Source organism: Apteryx mantelli, chromosome 9 (genome assembly GCF_036417845.1).
Source record: "Apteryx mantelli isolate bAptMan1 chromosome 9, bAptMan1.hap1, whole genome shotgun sequence".
Lineage (NCBI taxonomy): Eukaryota > Metazoa > Chordata > Aves > Apterygiformes > Apterygidae > Apteryx > Apteryx mantelli.
In genome coordinates this window covers 32,272,077-32,291,520 of record NC_089986.1, presented here as the reverse complement: position 1 = coordinate 32,291,520, position 19,444 = coordinate 32,272,077, and the positions used below count along the sequence as shown (strand labels likewise).

Here is a 19,444-nt window from a genome sequence, read left to right as displayed (position 1 = left end):
GTAATACTAGAGTGAGTATGAACACAAGGATGCAGTGAGAGATAAAGCATTTATTGAGACAAATGCAATAGTTATTTTTCTCTCCTGGGGTAAATAACATTTTTGAAAGCAAACTAAATGTGTAAGATGACTGACCAAGTAAACAGTTGTTAACATTTTCTCCAGTTCCTTTGCTTACAGTGTGAAAAAATACAATTGACAGCGACTGTTACAGGGATTTGATTACTCATTTGATTACTTAGAGAAGTTAATTTACAAATGTTTTTTAGTCTTAAATGCAGCCACTGACAAATTAATGAAAAATACACTGTGTCCAATTTAAGCTAACTGTGACGCAGTTTAATAGGGAAGGTAAAGCAAAGGATTGAAATAGTTCAAACTCCCTGTAAAAATGCAAGGAGCTCAGCCAGTTACATCTTTATTACTGCTCAGCATGCTAATTTAGTATTGTGGGTTTCTCTGTTAAAGTGAATTTCCTCCTCCAACCTTAATTATATCAGATCAGTTTTGAACTAATATTTTCCCAAATCTATTGAAACCAGTTTCACTTTAAGAAGCAAATTGCCAACCCTACAAGAAACAGTTGCAGTGAATACTAACAGCCACTGAAAAATACAGTGCAAGGTCAGTTACATCATGAGTATTTGCATGAAATTACACAGCAAATCCCTTGCCATTCCTGAGGTTGCAGGAGGTTTCATTGTTCAGTTCACTGTCAGCAGATTTAACTGGACTCATTTCAAACACCCTAGGAAATGATTCCTCACCACAAATTTCTTTAATATTTCAGCATCTAAGCTTCTGGTAATGGATATACAGATATAGAACTACTCTGATCAGCAACTAATACTCTCTTAGAGCCTTTGATCTCTGCACAGGAGATCCAGTTCACCTTCTCTCCATGTTCAATGGTTAGCCTTGGTAAAATTCTAGCATGTTCATTTGAAGCCATTTTGTTGGGCTTTCCATCTTTTTTGGTGGAAGTAGGTGCCTGGGCCTTCTTTCTCTGGAGAGATTTTGCTGGGCTTTTCTGTTGTTTCCCAACACCACTGCTGACATCCCAGAGCAAGACTTTCCCATCGTTTCCTCCAGTCAGCAGCCAATATGCTTCTGGCATAAAAAGGACCTGTGAGACTCCCAAACTGTGACCTTTAAATCCTAACTCATGTTCAAACTTAACACCGGTGACCCTGAAGATTCTGACTTTACCATCTTGAGCTCCACAACCAAAGATGTTGCCACATGATGCAACAGACAGGGAATGTGCAAGTGGAGGGTTAAAGAACTGGCCAGCTGACTGTGGATTGGCTTCCTCCATTTCACAGTCCTGCAAGTTTGTGGTCCACAGTGGGCGAGCTTTCTGCAGGTTCCACAGCATAACCTTAAAAAAAATTAAGAATTAATAGTCCATTGATTTTATTTCAAAGGACACCAGCTGCAGCATTTGATCCTTAAGTAAAATCAGATTCTTTTACTAATGTTAAATGAAATAAGTTCTTGCTCTAGCAGATCAAAGACTATGTATTCAATGTGCAAGAGATGCAAGATCTGTTGTGAGAAGCAGCTGAACCTCACCTGATAAATAAGGCAAATCTTTATGGCACACTTTCCAAACTGTCACATGCCTTTCCCAACAGAGTTAATGACTCAAACCTTTACAATTGTGAAATGAGTGAAAAAGCTGTTGTAAATGCTTTTGCATTCATCTTAGTAGTAGAAATCATTATATGCTGCACTTCTTAATTATTTAGAGAGAAGGGACACAGAAATGTTATCAGTGAATGAAGAGAGCTGTATCATTCGGAATTTTAGTTCTGTCTCTGTTACATACTTGTTCTAAGATAATCAATTAACTTGTTTGAAAAACGAAGCAGCAAAAGGCTAACAGTAGTCCATTACCTCAATTCTGTGCAAATATATATGTATCTTTTATACAAAATGGGCAGATCTAATTTGTGCTATTACCATATTAGGACTGAGCACACTTTTCTTGATAAGATGTGGAGCTGATGGTGAGGGTTTTAGACTTCCTCTTAAAATGCCACACCACCTTCAGGACCCTCATGAGGCACCAACTGTGCCTTCAAATGAATCCTGTGTCTGTTATACAGCTATTCAAGTATTATAGATTTATACTGCACCAGTTTAAAAACTACAAATAATTACTTACAAAAAATATAAATATTTTATTATTTATAATAATCTGAATTGATGATTAGTATTTTTAGAACCAACAGATACAGAAGCGTAAGTCAGTCTTTAATGCACTATTGATGTGCTGTTTGCTTTTTTAATGCGAGTTTTGATCTGTTGTTAATAAACATATTCTACCACTAGTCATCTGCAATAGAACTTTTACTTGAGTACCGAAGTCTTTAAATTGGGGGCCACAAAAAGAGTCACACTGGATCTGAATTTACAGAAGCCAAATTACATAGAGACATCCAATATATATTAGTTACTTACTGGCACTTTTCTGTTTGAGCACTCACTGTTGCAGCTCCATTAAAACTGCTTTGCTACTAATGAATGGGAAAACCTTCCATGATGACTGAGCAGAACAGAGTAAATTGGAGAGGCTGGGTCTAATGCTTAAGGCAAACAGTCCTGTTCTCATCTTTGATAGCGCTGCAACAGCTTTAGTGAATTTATCTGAATTAAGTGGTAAAGCACCCAAATGGTAACAAGCTTTCTGAAACCCAGATATCTTCTGTCTTCATGGCACTTTCCCTGCTTCCATGGCCCTTTTTCTGAAAAAATGGCAGTGACCGAAATTTCTGTTCTCATGAACTAGTGGCTTCATCAAGAGTTTGATATGAAAGCCCAGAAAACGTTTTCATACTTGTAGAGTTCACGACTCGTCCAAAGACATGCTGCAGCACAGCACTTCAGAGTATTACAGCTCAGCTTCTCTGTGAAATGATATATTCTAAAGACAGCTTTGATGTTTGTAAAAATGCTCTTTTCGTTGTACAAAAATGCTCATAAATTTCTACTATTTTGGGGTACTGACTTTCACCTAAAAAATAATGTGCTGAACTATAGTAAAACATGCTAAAACTAAAAATGTCACAGAAAATAACCAGTTTTCTCACACAGAAATCTTATTTAAATGGTTAAAATTCTGATTAAAAGTTTCTAGCCATAGGCTTGTGAATTTGCACTTAGGCACCTGAAAATACATAACCATCTTAAGGTGCCAAGCATTTACTGCTCTCAAACTGATATTTTGGTATCTCAAAAGTACTGGTTTCTCAAAGTACTTCATTTAAGATTCTGTATCCATTTTTTTGCCAACTGTGCTTGGAGATCTGTCAAAGTCAAAACTTGGAAGACTTCTATTAATCAGCCTCTATTCAACTATATCTACTTACTGAATTTATATAAACCCTGGTCTTAGTATGGAAAACACCACCTATATCAAAATGTATTCACCCTAATTGGAGTTAGATATACTTTAGTTTTAAGAACACAACATGAAATTGCTTAAGGCTTAGTCAAAGAAAAATCCATCTTTAACACCACTAAAATCATGGAAACCTTTGGAGAAGTGGTAGTTCTAATCTCAGGTATTTTCCTTCCATTGGACACCTTAAGAGGAATCCTTAAAACTGTTCTGAAACAGAGGAGATTGCTTATGTCTTTGCAGTATTGTATTTTCATCGGACAAAAACTGGATTTTGCAGCGTTTGGTGTTCTCCAATGAACTGTGCATACAAGAAGGGGAAAAACAACACCCAAGCATTTCCCCACTCTAAAACAGGAATGTGGTCATATTTCAACCATGGGGAAGTAATTACAGAAGAACATCTGCTTTGGGTGATATTGGGTGCCAACTTTGGCAATGTAACTCAACATTCCATTAACTCTAGCCTGGTTCAGTGTTTCTTCTAAAAATGCTTTTGTTAGGGGCACGCAAAGGACAAAATTTCCACTTGAAGAAGGTAAAAAGGAGAAGTACATTTAACGCTCTCAAGATGGTACTGTGAACAAAGGATAAAAAATAAATTTATAAAAATAACTTATCCTTACAGTGGTACATACCACTTGGATAGATATTTATCTATCTATATTAAAGTATTCTTGCTAGCACCTTGTCAGCTTCAAGCATTTTGCATTTTCCTAACTACCATCAAAATTTTGTTTGTAGCCATAATTGATCGCTAGAGACAACCTGTGTTTTTGCTTTGTGAAACAGAGCTGATGCAGTCATAGTGTGCTTTGCACCATCTTCTGATGCCCTCCCCCTCACATCTATATTATAACTATTAATGAAGACAAAAATAGCAAGAATAACTGCTGAGCAGAAAACAGCATTAATAGTCTTAATACTGTGTTAGTTTCTCAGCCAAAACTACTTTAGGAAAGCTAAAGAGCTTTTCAGTGACTGCAGGCTGTACACCCCACCCTCTTGTTCTGTTCAAATGTGGTGAAAGTATGTTGGGGCCTCACCACACACACGTGTAGTTTCTGTTTAGCTTCTCTAATAACCGTATGTTTACTTTTATGCAAATCACCTGCATGTCCAGTCCACAGGAAAGAAGGCTTTGTGGCCTTTGAGGTCGAAAGACAACAGAGGAGCAGATATTTGAGTGTCTCAAGGACCGGCTGACTTTCTTGTTTTCTAAGTCTATAATCTTTATTGTCCCAGAATCATCTGCTGCAGCCAAGAAATTGTCGGTCTCATTCACTGAAAGGCAATTGATCTCCTCTTCATTCACTTGAAAGCATTCAGTAGGCTCCTTAAGAGATCGAACATCCAGCAAACTGATAGTTTCTCCATGAGAAGTGTACAGCCTGGTAGGACAGGTGGGAGAGAACACAACAGAGGTAACGTCATCTGCCTTATGAAGCTGGAGCTGTCCTACTGGAATGCCTTTTCCATCCCAGATGGTGAGCTCGCCTCTTTCTGCTCCTGAAGCTACCAGCCCTTCTTTGTTTATGTTCAGGCACAGGATAGAGGAGGAATGTCCATCAGTCCATTTGACTGCCATATTTCAGGGACACCTGTGAAACAAACAAACAAACAAATACTGAATAAGCTGAAGTTGTTCTCATTATGATGTAAAGCTTAGCTAAGAAGTGAGATGACTGGGTTGACTCAGTAATGCAAACTACATGAAACTCTAGTGTCCAGTGAAAACAGACACCTCTACAGCTAAGTACCCAGATGGAAGCTTTGGCTCAAACCCTATCAACAGACTACATCAGCAACAACATAATGGGGTGGTAGAAGTGATCGCACATGTGCTTGTGAAGGACATGAACTAGGTCTGCTGCTCTGAAGTAGCCACCTGGGTGGGAATTGCTTTCTCTGCCATTTCTTTGCAGTGAATATGGATATAGTGTGTTTGACAAACTAGAGGCACAGTTCCAAGTAGGGCTTACTGGAAAGGAGAAAGGGGAAGATGTTTGCAAACTGTTACAGTTTGTCTGCAGAGAAGTCATACTGTTCCAGTCTGTGTGAGGGCAACCACATGTAAACATGCCTTTTATCCAGATATGGAAATGGTGGATAATCAATATCTAACATCAATTTGTAAAGCAATCATGTAATACCTGGAGTAAAAAAACTTGTGCTGGTGAAAGTGGAATAAACTGATTAATGCTGAAGTGATTATTTTAATTATGGTTTAAAAGCATACATTAGTGTGAATAAATTTTAAATTGTTTTGCATGTGTACTTTGTGTTCCCAAACTGAAGTTAATTCTCACTTGACTGGTAAACACTAAATTATGTTTGCATAAACAGACACACAATAACACACGGTGTGTTTGCAAAAAGTATCCCTAGTTTAATACAAGTAGTTACACGGTTTACTACACATTTACTAGGGTCTTAAAGCAGCATACATTCAGCTCACTGTGCTCCTGGCCCTTTCCATTGCACTACTGCCAGCACTAGCCCATGATAAGACAGTTTAGGGAGCCATGCCAGCAGCAAATGAAATGGAGGAGGGGTGAGGGAGAAGAGCAACACAAAAACACAGCAGGTTGGAGCTTCATTAGCTCCCTGAACCAGCTTACAAGGGCAAAGAAGAGTTAGTACCTGAGCAAGGGAGTAGACAAAACAAGGGGTTTGCAGGATGGAACCACGGCTGGATGTCAGTGAGCTTAAGTTACCATAGAGCATGCCATAAGGCTTACCTTTTTATTACCTTAGAAAGTAATGAGTGAAGTACTCCTCTTTTTACTATGTTACTTTTTTTGCGTATGTGATTTTTATTCAGCCGGATTTGAAGAGTAGTTAAAATTGATTATATCCGCCAACAGAATTTCAATCTTTTTGATTAAATAAAATTACCAAAAGTACCAGATATCTTGTTAGCAAATAACATTATGAATTTAATGTTAAACAATTAGCTGTATTCAGGAAATTGAGAAAATTATTTCTGGTTACCCTCTCCCACACTGTGGGACCTACTAAATCTCACTGATATACCTAGTTTCTGGCTTTTAGGAAGAAAATCTTCTCCCAGTTGGGTTCTCAACATTTGAATAAATGAGTTCTTGAAATAGAATTAGCTCATAATACAGTTAAGAAAATATTTTTGTACATTTAGAGAAAACTACTGCTGTCAGAGGCTGTTTCAGTGTTACAGGAAACTCTGGTTGTAGTTGCTCACACAGCAAGTTTAGTAAGTTAAAGTTTCAGCAGTAAATACTGTGCTCTGTATTTCTCTAACTCAATGCTTTTAATTATTTTAGGCCATTCCTATAGGTTGACTGCTTAAAGGTAATACATTTTTAAAGGTTTATTTGAATTCAGTGCAAATCCTATTTATTTTAACCCAGTTGTATTTGCGTAGAAGCATGCATGGTTCCTGTACTACCAGTTTTGATACCCTGACGCTGCCACAAGGAGAAGAAAAACAGGGGAAAAAAAGAAAAAAAAAAGCCGTAAGCAAAATGAGGGAAAGCGCCTGGTGAGAAAACATAGGAAGATGTTGGGGAACTGAAGTCTAAAGCAAGCCAGGGAAAGCGGGGCGAGGTAAGGCCCCCCGGTAGGGGACCCCAGCCTCAGCAGGTGCCGAGGAAACCGCAGCCCTCCCTCGGCGTCAGCAGCCGCGCGCGGGCCCGCAGGGAGCGCCCACCCCGGCATCGCGCCCCGGCGAGGCCGAGGGAGTCGGAGCGCAGTTTTATTTTCGAGCCGTTTGCTGGTATTTCGAGTCACGGAAACTTTCCGAACTGCGGCACTCTGCCTGGCCCGGTGCGTGAGAGGCTGCCAGCAGGGCACCGGCTCCCGCCCCGCGGCCCCACCAAGCACCCGCATCGCCGCCCAGGCCCCGCGGCGCCCTCACCTCACCGGCCGCTCCCGCGCCCCGCCCCGCGCATGCGCGGCCGCGGCCTCCGGCGGCGCTGCCCGCAGCCGTCATGGCGGCGCCGCGCGCGGGCGCCCCCTCCCCGTGAGGCCTGTGGCGGCGGCGGCGGCGGCGGCGGCAGAGCGGGGCGGGCGCTGGCGGCCGGCGCGCCTGCGGCCCAGGGCCCGCCGCCGCGCTCCGCCGCCCGCCTGCGCTTCCGCCCGACCTTGTCGCCGGCGAAAGGGGGCGAACCCGTCGTTTCCCGCCCCCTCCCCGGCGCGGCGCGGCCTCGAGCCGCGGCGGCGGCGGGCCCGGCGGGCCCGGCGGGGGGGCGCCGCCGCCTAAGGCGATGGCGGCGGGCGGCGCGGGCGGCGGCGCGGGCGCGGCGTTGACGGGGGGAGCGGGGTGGCGGCTGCCGGGGCGGGTGCTGGAGCTGGTGTTCTCCTACCTGGAGCTGCGGGAGCTGCGGAGCTGCGCCCTGGTCTGCAAGCTGTGGCACCGCGTCCTCCACGGCGACGAGAACAGCGAGGTGTGGCGCAGCCTGGCGGCCCGCTGCCTGGCGGAGGAGGCGCTGCGCACCGACATCCTCTGCAACGTGCCCACCTACAAGGGCAAGGTGAGCCGTGTGCCGCCTGGGGCGGCGGCGGGGCCCGGCGTCGTTGCGCGCCCCGCGTTAGGAGCCGGGGAGGGGGTGGAGGAAGAGGATGGGTATCGCCCTTCCAGCGGCCCCGCCGGAGGGATCGGGATCACCCCTTCCTGTCTAAACGCCCTCTCCCTCCTTCTCTGCTAGGTACGTGCCTTTCACCATGCCTTTAGCACCAACGATTGCTCCAGGAACGTCTACATCAAGAAGAACGGCTTCACTTTGCACCGCAACCCCATTGCTCAGAGCACGGATGGGGCAAGGACCAAGATCGGCTTCAGCGAGGGCCGCCACGCGTGGGAGGTGTGGTGGGAGGGCCCGCTGGGCACTGTGGCCGTCATCGGCATCGCCACAAAGCGGGCTGCCATGCAGTGTCAGGGCTACGTGGCGCTGCTGGGGAGCGATGACCAGAGTTGGGGCTGGAATTTGGTGGACAATAATTTGCTGCATAATGGAGAAGTGAACGGCAGTTTCCCTCAGTGCAATAATGCACCGAAGTACCAGGTGGGTGAGACTTGGCACAGGCTGGAAGCTTAACTGTGTCTGGCAACTGTTGTCCTCCAAGAATTTCTTCATAGTGTATAGCAGTTAGCTGTTTGCTGAACTGAGCTTAAATGGTGATCTAGAGCAAAATGTTCCCTGCAGAAGGTAAATAATTGTGCTGTCCCAGGGTTTTTTCCCCTTAATTTTTCCCCTTAATTTAATGTTTCCTTTAATGTCTGTGTGTGATGTTCAGTATTACTCATTCTCTGTTGTTTCCCCTACTGATGATAACAAATACGCTTTTATTTCAAGTATCAGGCGAAGAACACACACTATGGGTACTTATTTAAAGACAATTGCTTTTTGAAATAAAAGCTGACAAGGCTGTTCTAGCTATCTTAAGTAAAGATTTTCCCAGTCAGTAATATGTGTGTGTGTGGTAGGTGTGTTATCTTTTTGTTACCCTGCAGTGGGAGTTGAGGTTAGTGCTTAGGTAAGAATCTTCCTGCAAAAAACTGCAGCAATGCTGAGTGCTGTTTGTTTGCTCCCTGGCAGCGTTCCTAAAGGTGACATCCCTGGGCTGGGATGTGATGTTCAGATAACTAGATGTTATTAAAGAGGAAGTGCCATCCTGTCTTTTTGTCCATGTAGAAGTGGTTTACCTTTGCTCTTCTGGCCACCTGCACAACAATAGTTTGCCTGCTAGATTTCCTCACATTACAACCTCAACTATATGCAGTGTAATTCCTGTCTCATAACGTCAATGGTTTTGTATGAATGTTGACTCCAAGGCTGCTTGTATTTCAGTTGCGGGTGAAGGTTTGCTTAGCAACTTGTATCTGATATTCCTAAATTTCACATAAAGGCTCACTGCCAAGCTCTTAACCTGATTTGATCTGGAACTCGTACCTGCCATTTTTGCAAACAAAACCTAAAATTAGTGTAATTAAAGAGATTTAGCTTTCTTTCTATTTGCATGTTTTCTAACATGGAAACGGTACAGACACTTTCCAGACTGAACCATTTGCGGTCAGTTTCTGTGATCCTTGTGTAGGCCTTTACACAGCAGCAGGGCAAGAAAAAGTTTTAAAGCCAGGTGAACTCTCATGTGGACTCAAGAGTGAACAGTTCTTGCAGTTGCTTCTTTCTTTTTAAAAATTGTTCGGAGCTCAGATTGGTGATCTTTTAAAGTATTTTATATTTAGTAAAACATTCACAGTGAGCTGCTTTTATATAATATACCAAAAGTAACTATATGTTTGTTAGCGTTAGAAAAAAAATGCGTTGATTAGAAGAAAATGCCAACATTGCAGTTGGCTTGTGGAGAATCAGAAGTTTGTGCTATATCATGTTGTGCTCGCTGCTGGTGTCTGTGACTTGCACTTACATTTGAAAAACGTGCTAGGTGAATGCAGGGAGCATCATGTATGTCCTGATCTGATCATCTTGCTGCATTCAGTGTTCATTTCACTCGTGTTTATATATATTTTAGTTTTTTTCATACTTACTTTGCCTAAGCTTTGCACTGTAATTTTTTTCTGCCTTGGTAAAGGAATCCCTCTGACAGTGACAGTACTTGCATAGTTGGTAAAATATTCTGGTATATTTTGTATGTTGCACTTATCTTTTTTTGAAACAGGTTCATTGTCTTTAGAATTGCTCTTCACAGACATTACTGGTGAGTGATAACAACCGAATACAGAGTTTGGGTAACTTTGGGTGGATATCATTACAAAACTCCCACAGGCTGCAGAATGCTGAAGTAAATGCAATACATTATGCTAATTCTCAGTGCTGTTGCAGTGTTCTGATGTGAAGGGCTACCTTTGTTACTGTGGTGGGGGTTAGATATAGGTTGCCCATTGGAAGCTGCCAGTACAGGTACTCAGAATCTTACATGTATCAGTAAAATGGAGAAGTTCCACGGCAAAAGTAGCACAATCTTGAGAAACAGCCAAACCTCACTTTGACATGATCTGCTGTACTATACATGGGCTTTGCTTTATTTTTCATGTCTCCATCTGAATATGTTGACCTTTTTCTTTTGTTTTGTTTTTCTTCCTCTTCTTACTTCTGTTTCCAGATAGGTGAACGGATTCGAGTTATCCTGGACATGGAAGACAAAACATTAGCATTTGAGAGGGGCTATGAGTTTTTGGGAGTTGCATTCAGAGGATTGCCAAAGGTTTGCCTGTATCCAGCAGTGTCTGCTGTGTATGGTAACACGGAAGTGACTTTGGTCTACCTGGGAAAACCTCTGGATGGATGATGTGGATTGTTTCACTGGAACATCAAGATGTGGATGATTCGGAGGAGAAATCTGCATATTGGTTAGAGGGAAAAGTGAACTAGAAAAAAAGTGTGGGTGTGTGTCCAAGAACCATCAAGGAAACCATACAGAATTTTGAAATGGAGGACCAGCCATACTTCAGGAATTGTGTTACATTTCCTCTTTCTACCAGGCCAGACATATCCTCAGGGTTGCAGTTGGTTTAGTGGGAAGCTGACACATGCATGTTGCAACAGATTTCATTGCTAAGGTGGCAGTGTGTGACCTCAAATATTTAAGGAAGAATTTGATGTAAAACTGCTTGAGGAAATTAACCTGAGATTTGTAAGTAGCGTGTTTTGTGAAAGACTCCCATTTTAAAACTGCTTGTTCCTTCCCTTCCCTCCTTTGGGCCGGCACGGGTACCAGAGGAGAATAAGTCTGGTTGGGTTTTATTTACAATTTTTAATATACTGAGAAGCATGGTCTGTCTGGACTGCCCTTCTCTAGTAGAATGATATAAAATGTGTGCAGCTATTTTTAAGTGTATTTTAAAGGTTGTATATATATAACATGTTGAAAAGAACAGTTAAAACAAAAGAAAGAATTTGATTTATTCTAACTGGGATATAACTTCTCAAAGGGGAAAAAAACCCCACTACATGGCATCCAAAAAACCTCAGACAGGTATATAACATTCATGTAAGGGTATTTCTTTTGTTGTATTGTAAAGCATTTTGGGATGCTCTTGTGGAGTAAGGTGCTACATTGGCTCATTTTTGTGTAGCTGAAAGCTTCCATAGCTTTAGCAATATATTTGTTCTCTGTAAGAAACACAAGAAATTTTCACTACAAGTTTTTTTTTTGCCAAAATTTGTGGTCCCTTTTAAGAATGAAAGGTGCAACACTGTAGTGAGCTGATCTTCCTTTTGACACCAAAAAATACAAACTTCTTTTAAAAGAAGTCTTATACTCTCTAATCACTGTTGTAAAATGAGACTTTCGAAATAATGAAGAATCAACATTCAGCTTCTGAGTCGAGATCTTATTTTCAATTTAAAGTTTCATAAGTATTTAAGACTTGACTCAACCTAACTTAAATTGGCTTCTTTAAGTAAATAAAATCGCAAGTATTCATCTGCCCATTTTCAGTCAGGACTGGTAAAATTCTCACTTCCCTCTGGAGATTCTGGATCAGGTTCAGCATTTGGGCTTTTCACTTGCACTGTTTCTCTAAAAACTTTTTACAAAACCAACCAACATGTCAGCTTTATGGCATTCAACATATAGGCTGAAAAGGCTGTGAAGCTTAAGGGTGTAGTAAAGAGGTACTTTTGGGGGGAACTGCATTCCTCTGAGGTTGAAAGGCCTGTAGAAATCTAGGTGTCTGTCAGCCTTCATACAAAGAAAGCTAATTTAGCCCCCAGAGTGGGTTTCCTTTTAATAGGGCATTGAATTCTGTAAGCCCTGTGGCTAGCTCTTGACTTTCATTTCTTCTTGTTGGTGTTTCTCCAAGTTTAATAGTTCCATCTGAACTGTTTCAAAATTACTGATGGTGTGTTTTATAGGGGGGGAGAAGGAAATGTTTATACAACCTCTTTTTGTTTTATTTGTGCTAGAGAATGTGAATTGCTTAATATCAGACACTGATAAATCTCTGAGTGTGGAAGAGAAGGGAATTTCTCTTAGGTTGTTCATTTTTTCCCCATTACTCAAGTAATGTAAGGAAAATGGTACAAGCAGATGACTGGGATTCTTAGTCTGCTGCTGAAGAGCTATACTTGGAGTGCTTTTTACCTAACAGATAGTGAAGTTCTGCACTGGAACAGAGTGTGTACATTATTACCATTTAAAAGGATTTTAAAGTATTTATTTGTTTTACATGTAGTTTATTCCTTAAAGGCAATATCTGTTGAGGTCAGTTTCTCTGGTCTGTGTTAAAAAAACAAATGCATAGTAAGAAATGAAGATGTTTTAAATGGTACTGAAAACAACTGAAAAAATGAAGTGAGACTGGTATATGAGTACCTTTTGGAAAAACCTGTTACAAATGTTGATTGTTTGTAGACTGTAAAGTATGTATCTACATAGCAGAAGCTTGTGGCATGAAGTAGGAAAAAAGGAAACAAAACCCTGTCCCACTACAGAGAAAAAAATCATCTCTTAGATGAATCTATTCTTCGTGCAGTCTTGACAAACATGACCTTTGCACTTGTTCATGAATCCAAGTAGAAGTAAGTAAACCCTGAGAACTTCCGAGGGATTTTATTCACAAATTAAGATTTCTTTCCATTCTTCAAATTGCGTCTTACCCTATAAATAGTTTCCCTCTAAATTAGAAATGGTAAAAGTTGAACATTCCTTCCTTAAGAGTGGGTTTGGGGGGACTCACTTATGTAAGATTAAACTTATTACTGGAGACCAATGCTAGCTGTACAAAATATTAAAATAAACTGCTATAATTCAGAAGGAAATATTTGTGTGTATTGTTGTAATGACATTCATGATGTACCGATAAGAAAAATGGAGTCGTAGTTTGGTGTGTCAGAACAAATTCTTATTGTCAAGAAGATGAAGGTGTTACCGTGTGATTTGCTGCATGAGTATTTAAAAAGCAAGAATCTGGCTAATGATTATGAGAACTTGAAAACTCAATAGTCTAATAACAATGCTTATGAAATTACATTTTCTGAAACAGGAATGCTCCTGTGTGGCAGTACAGTAGGGGGCAGCAGCTAACAGCTGGAGGTGTCTTGGTTCAAATTACCTATTGTGGGTTGTGTTGCCCTACTGCTGTACTGCGGTGCCTTCTGTCAGAGGACAGCTTCTCAGCTTCTCTCTGTTTCTTTAGCTTTTCAGTATTTCTCGGTACTTCATGGAGGATGTAGGGACTCCAGAATGAAGAAGGGATTCTGTCCCCCAATAACAAGATCCAAGATGAGCAGTGTTATTTAGTGAAAACAGAGGGTATTTTGGTATCAGACTTTCTTTACTCAATTATTATTCAGAGTATAGAACACTGCGGAAATGTTTTGAAAGTTTTGTTCTTTCAGGGAGGCATGGAAGGGATGTGTTCACTCACACTGTCAGCATTCTTTTAAAATCGGGCCATCACTTGAAGCAAGTGTGTTTGTGAGAATGTTAGAGTAAGACTTCTGCTTGATTGGCTGAGTATTTTATTATTCAGCATTACATAGATAGGCTTACTTGAAACTTGTTTTTTTACTTTTTTCTCGCCATCCTTAAAAACTACTATGAGAGAGGCAGCAGACCTGAGTATGAACAATTCAAGTAGTTGTACTACTAGATCCAATTTAACTATTCTACATCCATATTTCTTCTTAAATGGCCTTACTTCATTAAGCTTGTTATGTGTTCCATATGTGTGGATATATTCAACTGGCATAAAGTTAAGAATCTTGTCAAACCAGGCACCCCTTAGCTTGCAGATTTTTCCACTTGGTAAATCATTTTGAGGTCATCTTTGTTCATCTTCTGTACTTTGGGATTGGATTACTTAGTAGAAAACAGATGGTGAGACTACCACTGAAAGAACGTTGTCTCTGAGAGGCCAAGTCTGCAGCCACCTTCAGAATAATTCACCCTGTTTTTGTGGCTGGGAGAGGATGATCATCTGTATCACCAATGTCTCTTGAGTAATTTTGAGCTGAGGTCCTGTGCTGAAACAGTCATGCAACTGGTACAGAGATTTCTGAGTAATCTGAATTCCTAGATGTGGAAGAGGGTAAGGCAGCAAGGTCTGGTAGAATGCCTAATGCCATTCTGCAGTGGAGAGCTGGGATTCGGACGCAGTTCTCCTCTCTCACCTGTGAGCTATGGCCAGTATGCTTCTTCCCTACAACTCTCCTAGGCTTGTCTCTTTTGGCTATTGATTATACAAATATATTGGTATAATGAAGATCTTGTGTGTGTAAGGTTCAATATGTGGAGAGTCAAGAAGAATGGGCTCCCTGTGCTAAGATATTGTAGTTTTGTTCTTTCTTTTTTTTTTTTCCTTGCCTTTGGGACCTTCCTTCTCTCTTTCACCTTAAGAATGCAAAAAAGCTTCAAAGAGCAGAGAATATGTGCCTGCTTATACGGATTCACATGATGCTTACGCAAATGTTATATTAGCTTTTGTTAGGCTGCATTGGCTTCAGGCCGTTTGCTCTGTTCTGGATAGGTTCTTAGACTTTGCTCATCCAGTGTATTTCCAGTGCTGCATTAAGCAGCATGGCTGTTTTGTTTTTTTCATTCACAGCACAGCAAAAGTGTGTAGTGGAGTGTCTCGTTTTGGCAGGATTTAAATATACATGTTCTGATGTACATGTGGGACGGGAATGGGAGTGGCGACGAGTCAGGGAAATACCATTTTCTGCTATGGGTATCAATTGTAAGGTTTGTGCTATTCCTGAATTCAGGGAGAGATTCAGTCCAGTCTGTGATGGGTCCTAGAGGCTCTGTTTTCTGTATGGGTGAATTTTATCCCTGTGATACCAAGTTCTGTTTTGCCAGAGGAGTTCAATTGCCAGTTGCAAATTTAATTCCAAGGCTTTGTGCAATTTGTGGTTATAGTTCAGACACAGATGGTTTCTTGGTTTGATCTAAAATTAGATGGGATCTTGTAGAGAGACATCTGGGAGAAAGCAGATGTGCACTTGGTAGCTGTGTGGGTGAGAAATGGTACTATAGCCTTCTGTATCTCTTGGAGCTTTCAAAGTGATAAATTCTTAAATGTGTATATTATGTGGCTGAAGTCCAAATAACTGAAGAGTAACTGAAGCCAGCCAGGGCAACATGCTGCAGGGTGGGGCAGAATCTCAAAGCCAGCCAGATATGATAGATCATGTTTATTGTGGGAGCTACTGAAAGAGGTCTTGTTTTCAGCAAGGAATTTAAGAATGCTCTTGAAATACAATGTGAATTTGAACAAATGTGATCAATAATCAGAGGAGATTGTGTTGTGACTGTGAGCTCTGAAGCACTTTATTCTCTCCAGCAGATTCACTTCTGTTTTGCTCAGATTCAGCTTCAGCCAGTAGCTCTTCATCTCTGAGCTGAGCTGGATTACAACACTGGCCTTGGAGAAGGACAGGTAGAGCTCTGTCATCTGTCTGTTGAAGCAAGGGGTCAGTGTGTGGTGGACAAGTCTTGAGTGAGGGAGAGAAATACAGGAATCTGGAATAAATATTTGTAATTTAAGATGAGAACATATGCAAGTCGCACTGACCTGGTTTCAACTCTATATTCTAGCACGCTTCCAAACTCTCTGCATCAAGAATTTGCTTGGCCAACATCTCTGCAAGCTTGTGCAGGAGTGAAGAAGTTTGATGCCTTCTAGATGAAAGGCTAGAATCAATTTTTCTAGCACAAGGTACTTCAGAGTTGGCTAAACAACAGTGTTTGAAGAACTTCCCTTCTCTGACTAATGATTTGACTACCTTGGTCAAGAAGAACATCAGCTGTTCAGAGCTCACACAAAAGAGGTCAATCAGTTCCACAGGTCTTGGCTTCAGAATCCTTTAGGATGTCCAGCATTTCTTGATAGGTGAGCTATGCAATTTTTTATTAACTGAGCAAAACTCTAAATTTCTTGTTGTTGTAAGTGTGTCATGAAATCTGTTGGGAGATTAGAAGCATGACCTGAAATATCAGGTGACTAACTACTCTGTATGATGAAGCTAAGAACTCAATATGGCCATTTGTTATGGGACAGAAGTCTGTTCTTGGCTTTGGCACTGGCTCATAGTGGCACTGGCCTTAAGTCAATTGTGTGACCTTTTTTTCCATAAGATGACCGAAGGGTTGCCAGAAAAGTTAATAATTCAAAATCATTTGGAAAAGTAGCCATGCTAGAGAGAAGATTTTTTAGCATTTTTTTTCTAATTAAAATGCACTGGTGAGTGTGTATTTTGGGGAGTCCTGAGAATAAAATTGTCCTATATGTGACTTCTACTAGCAAATGCCATTTGGTTTTGTTAATTTTGGCCATGTTTCAGGTGACAAAACTAGCCAGGAGCAGATGGCCTTGATCCTGTGGGCTGTGTCAATGTGTCTTATGTTGAGGCTGAATTTCTGTTGGCTAGTACCTATCTGTACTCTTCTTCTGTCTGCCTTTGAATCCAATAGCAACCTGGTACAAATTAGCTTTTCTCTCCATTTACTGATGATATATATATTTTTTAATTTCCTTAACACAGGGGCATGTCTTCCAGATGGCTGCCTCTATTTTTTTCTATCCCATTTTCACTGGGATGATGACAGCAGCAATGAATTAAAATAATACCTAGTATCATCATAGTTTGATCATACAACTGCTGATAAAACATTTTCTCTAAGTATTTGAGATGTAATTAGCCATGAATCTGTGCATTTCAATACTGATATTTCAGTTCTAGCCAAATCTTCGCATTTCTTCTCATTTTGACTTTATTACCGTGTTACTTTATTACCTGTATGAGCTTTATATGTTTTTGCATAAAGAGCTGATGGAATACTCCTGTTGAGCTGCAAGTAGGCTGCAAGCTGCTGCTTTTGTAATATTTTGCTTAAAGCTTAGGACTTTACAGTGCTCCCTTACCCCGGGTGTTACAGACTGTGGGTTGTTACTTTCCTTTGTCTTTTCTCCCTTTGTTGCCCTACTGAATCTGCCTTTCATCAGTATCTACCTAGGAAGGAATTTCCTGCTGATCTAATTGCCTCTAAGTATGATATGCCACTATTAGACCATCTTCACATTTTCTAAATTGCTCTGCTCTGGTCACCGGCAAGAATGCAGTTATCTCTGCTGTGTGTGCTTCCGTTCTCTGGATGTTGCTGGTTCTTGCACCATGTGGATAATCGGTGAGATTTGTGGGCAAAAAAACTGCATTATTGAAGGGTGCTCTAGGATCCTTTTTGCATTTTTAAAACAGGTTTTAAACGGTTAGGAGGAGGACATGTTTGATTTCTTTCAGTGACAGCAGTCTAGCTTGCATTATGGTATAATTCAACAGGAAGGAAAATGAATGAAATGAAAAATGAATATTGAAAGTTTTTCCTGCAGTGGTGTTGAACCTGCTAATTCATACAATAAGCAGCATTTTTCATACTATTATACATGTCGTGTGACTTTACAATGAATTCTCCCTCTTCCCCACAAGAGGGCAAAATTAACAGTGCTGTGGGAGCCTTTACTTTATATTTCCTAAGTTTTGTACAGAATAAATGTTTAACGTGCCCCTTCTTTATTAATACTTGTTTATGTCCTCTTAAAAAAAAAAAAGAAATTATCATGGAGCAATGGATAACAGAAATAGAATTTTTGAAATATGTTTCTTCATATTTCTTCAGCCTAAAACTAGGCTGAGCAAATCCTTTCAGTTCAGAAGATTCTTATTTTCATGGACAATAAATGGAGCTGAGACTCCAATATAAAAGGCAGAATGGGACTGAGAGGCTCCAACAAAATGTTGCTGCTGCTGTTCAAGGGGAGGATGTACCTTTAGTCAAACACATATCAGTCTAATTTTTCACAGACCTGCTTTTCTTACTCTCAAGGTTTTCTGACCAGGGAATAGTGACTTCTTGAAAGGATTATATTAAAAAAAAAAGAAAGAAAGAAAAAAGGAGTTGAAAAAGTCATTAAAAAGGGATTTTAAAATAAAACTGTCATTATGTGTTGTAAGTTGTTTATACCTCTGCAATTTTACAAGCTAAACAAACAGCGGTGTTTTTTTCTTTCAAGTCTGCACTTGCAGGTCTGTCATGGGGTAGCTGGACTTGTTTTCATGTTTGCTTGATTTTGACTTTTTAGTCCATATTGTTACATTTGTGTGATATATCTACCAGCAGACAGGAATGGGGAATTGTGCTTGAATGAGGAAAAACGTGAAGCTACCATATGAGCTTGTATCTTGACTTTTGTGTTAAGTGTCTGATCTGCTTGTGGGCTGCCCGTTTCTGCTGCTAAAGCTCCTGTATTTTTCATCTGGTCCCTGTGAGAAGCAGCACGAGCATTATTTCGCTTGCCAAAGCTCACTAGGGACAGCTGGCCACCTGCATAGCACAGCAGCTGTCACCCTTCCCATTCTGCATGCACCTATGTTTCTTGGAGGGCAGCAGTACACTGACATTCAGAACATAGAAGAGGTGATTTGCCTTTGCACTCTCTCTGTTGCAAAGTAAGATGATGCCATCCTCTTCTCTTGGAACAACTACTATGTCGTATAGCAAGATGCTTATACCAAGTATTTCTGGCTAGTTTAGCAGGGATGCAATGCATTATGGGCTCAGCTTAGCACAAAATCTCAACTATACTTTTTTTTTTTTTTTTTTAAGATATATATGATTGGTGGCTGCCTAATGTCAAAATAGTAATTAAGATGCACAAGTCTGGTTAACGTAATGGTTAGCACTGCTCCCAAGATCTGCATGTGTCAAAAAGGTTGAAATACAACAAAAAAGACAATTTACATATGTATTTTGAATAACTAATATTGTACTTTTATCTGCCCTAGGGATTTTTTAAGTCCTTCCCCAGCTGTGCTGCAGAAGGTGAAAACTGTATTAAGCTCTAAAAAGAGAAAAAGCCACCCAGAGACACTGTGCAACCTTACGGCTTCCATCCTTTGCTGTTCCTTCTTCCCCTCCCTGAGCCTCTTTGAACTCTCTTCCTTATGGGACAATGTATGATATCTAAGTTGCTTTTCTTTTTTGTGCTGTTAGAAGCGGGAGGAAGAGGACAGTAGGAGGGTGGAGAGAATAGGT

At 40.9% G+C, this 19,444-nt stretch overlaps 2 protein-coding genes across 5 annotated transcripts; one reads left to right on the top strand and one right to left on the bottom strand.

Annotated features, from left to right (window-relative positions):
• Nucleotides 1–30: 30 nt before the first annotated feature.
• On the bottom strand, nt 31–7,828 carry WDR53 (WD repeat domain 53). 2 transcript variants are annotated; one of them, XM_013952481.1, is made up of 3 exons: nt 7,750–7,828; nt 4,518–5,007; nt 31–1,381 (listed from the first exon to the last, which is right to left on the bottom strand). In XM_013952481.1, exons 2-3 carry the CDS (start codon nt 4,992–4,994, stop codon nt 794–796), a joined length of 1,065 nt encoding a protein of 354 aa, XP_013807935.1. In that variant the 5' UTR covers nt 4,995–5,007; nt 7,750–7,828; the 3' UTR covers nt 31–793. The 2 variants fall into 2 exon arrangements, with proteins under 2 accessions (XP_013807935.1, XP_067158232.1); XM_067302131.1 differs by lacking the exon at nt 7,750–7,828 and adding an exon at nt 7,302–7,338.
• Nucleotides 7,651–19,420, top strand: FBXO45 (F-box protein 45). Of its 3 annotated transcripts, none has more exons than XR_010885071.1 (4): nt 7,651–7,917; nt 8,092–8,448; nt 10,511–11,041; nt 19,403–19,420. XR_010885071.1 is itself a non-coding variant. In XM_013952468.2 (3 exons), exons 1-3 carry the CDS (start codon nt 7,651–7,653, stop codon nt 10,694–10,696), a joined length of 810 nt encoding a protein of 269 aa, XP_013807922.2. In that variant the 3' UTR covers nt 10,697–13,170. The 3 variants fall into 3 exon arrangements, 1 of the variants encoding a protein (XP_013807922.2); XR_010885070.1 differs by lacking the exon at nt 19,403–19,420 and adding an exon at nt 15,950–16,087; XM_013952468.2 differs by lacking the exon at nt 19,403–19,420 and having other exon boundaries at nt 10,511–13,170.
• Nucleotides 19,421–19,444: the final 24 nt, after the last annotated feature.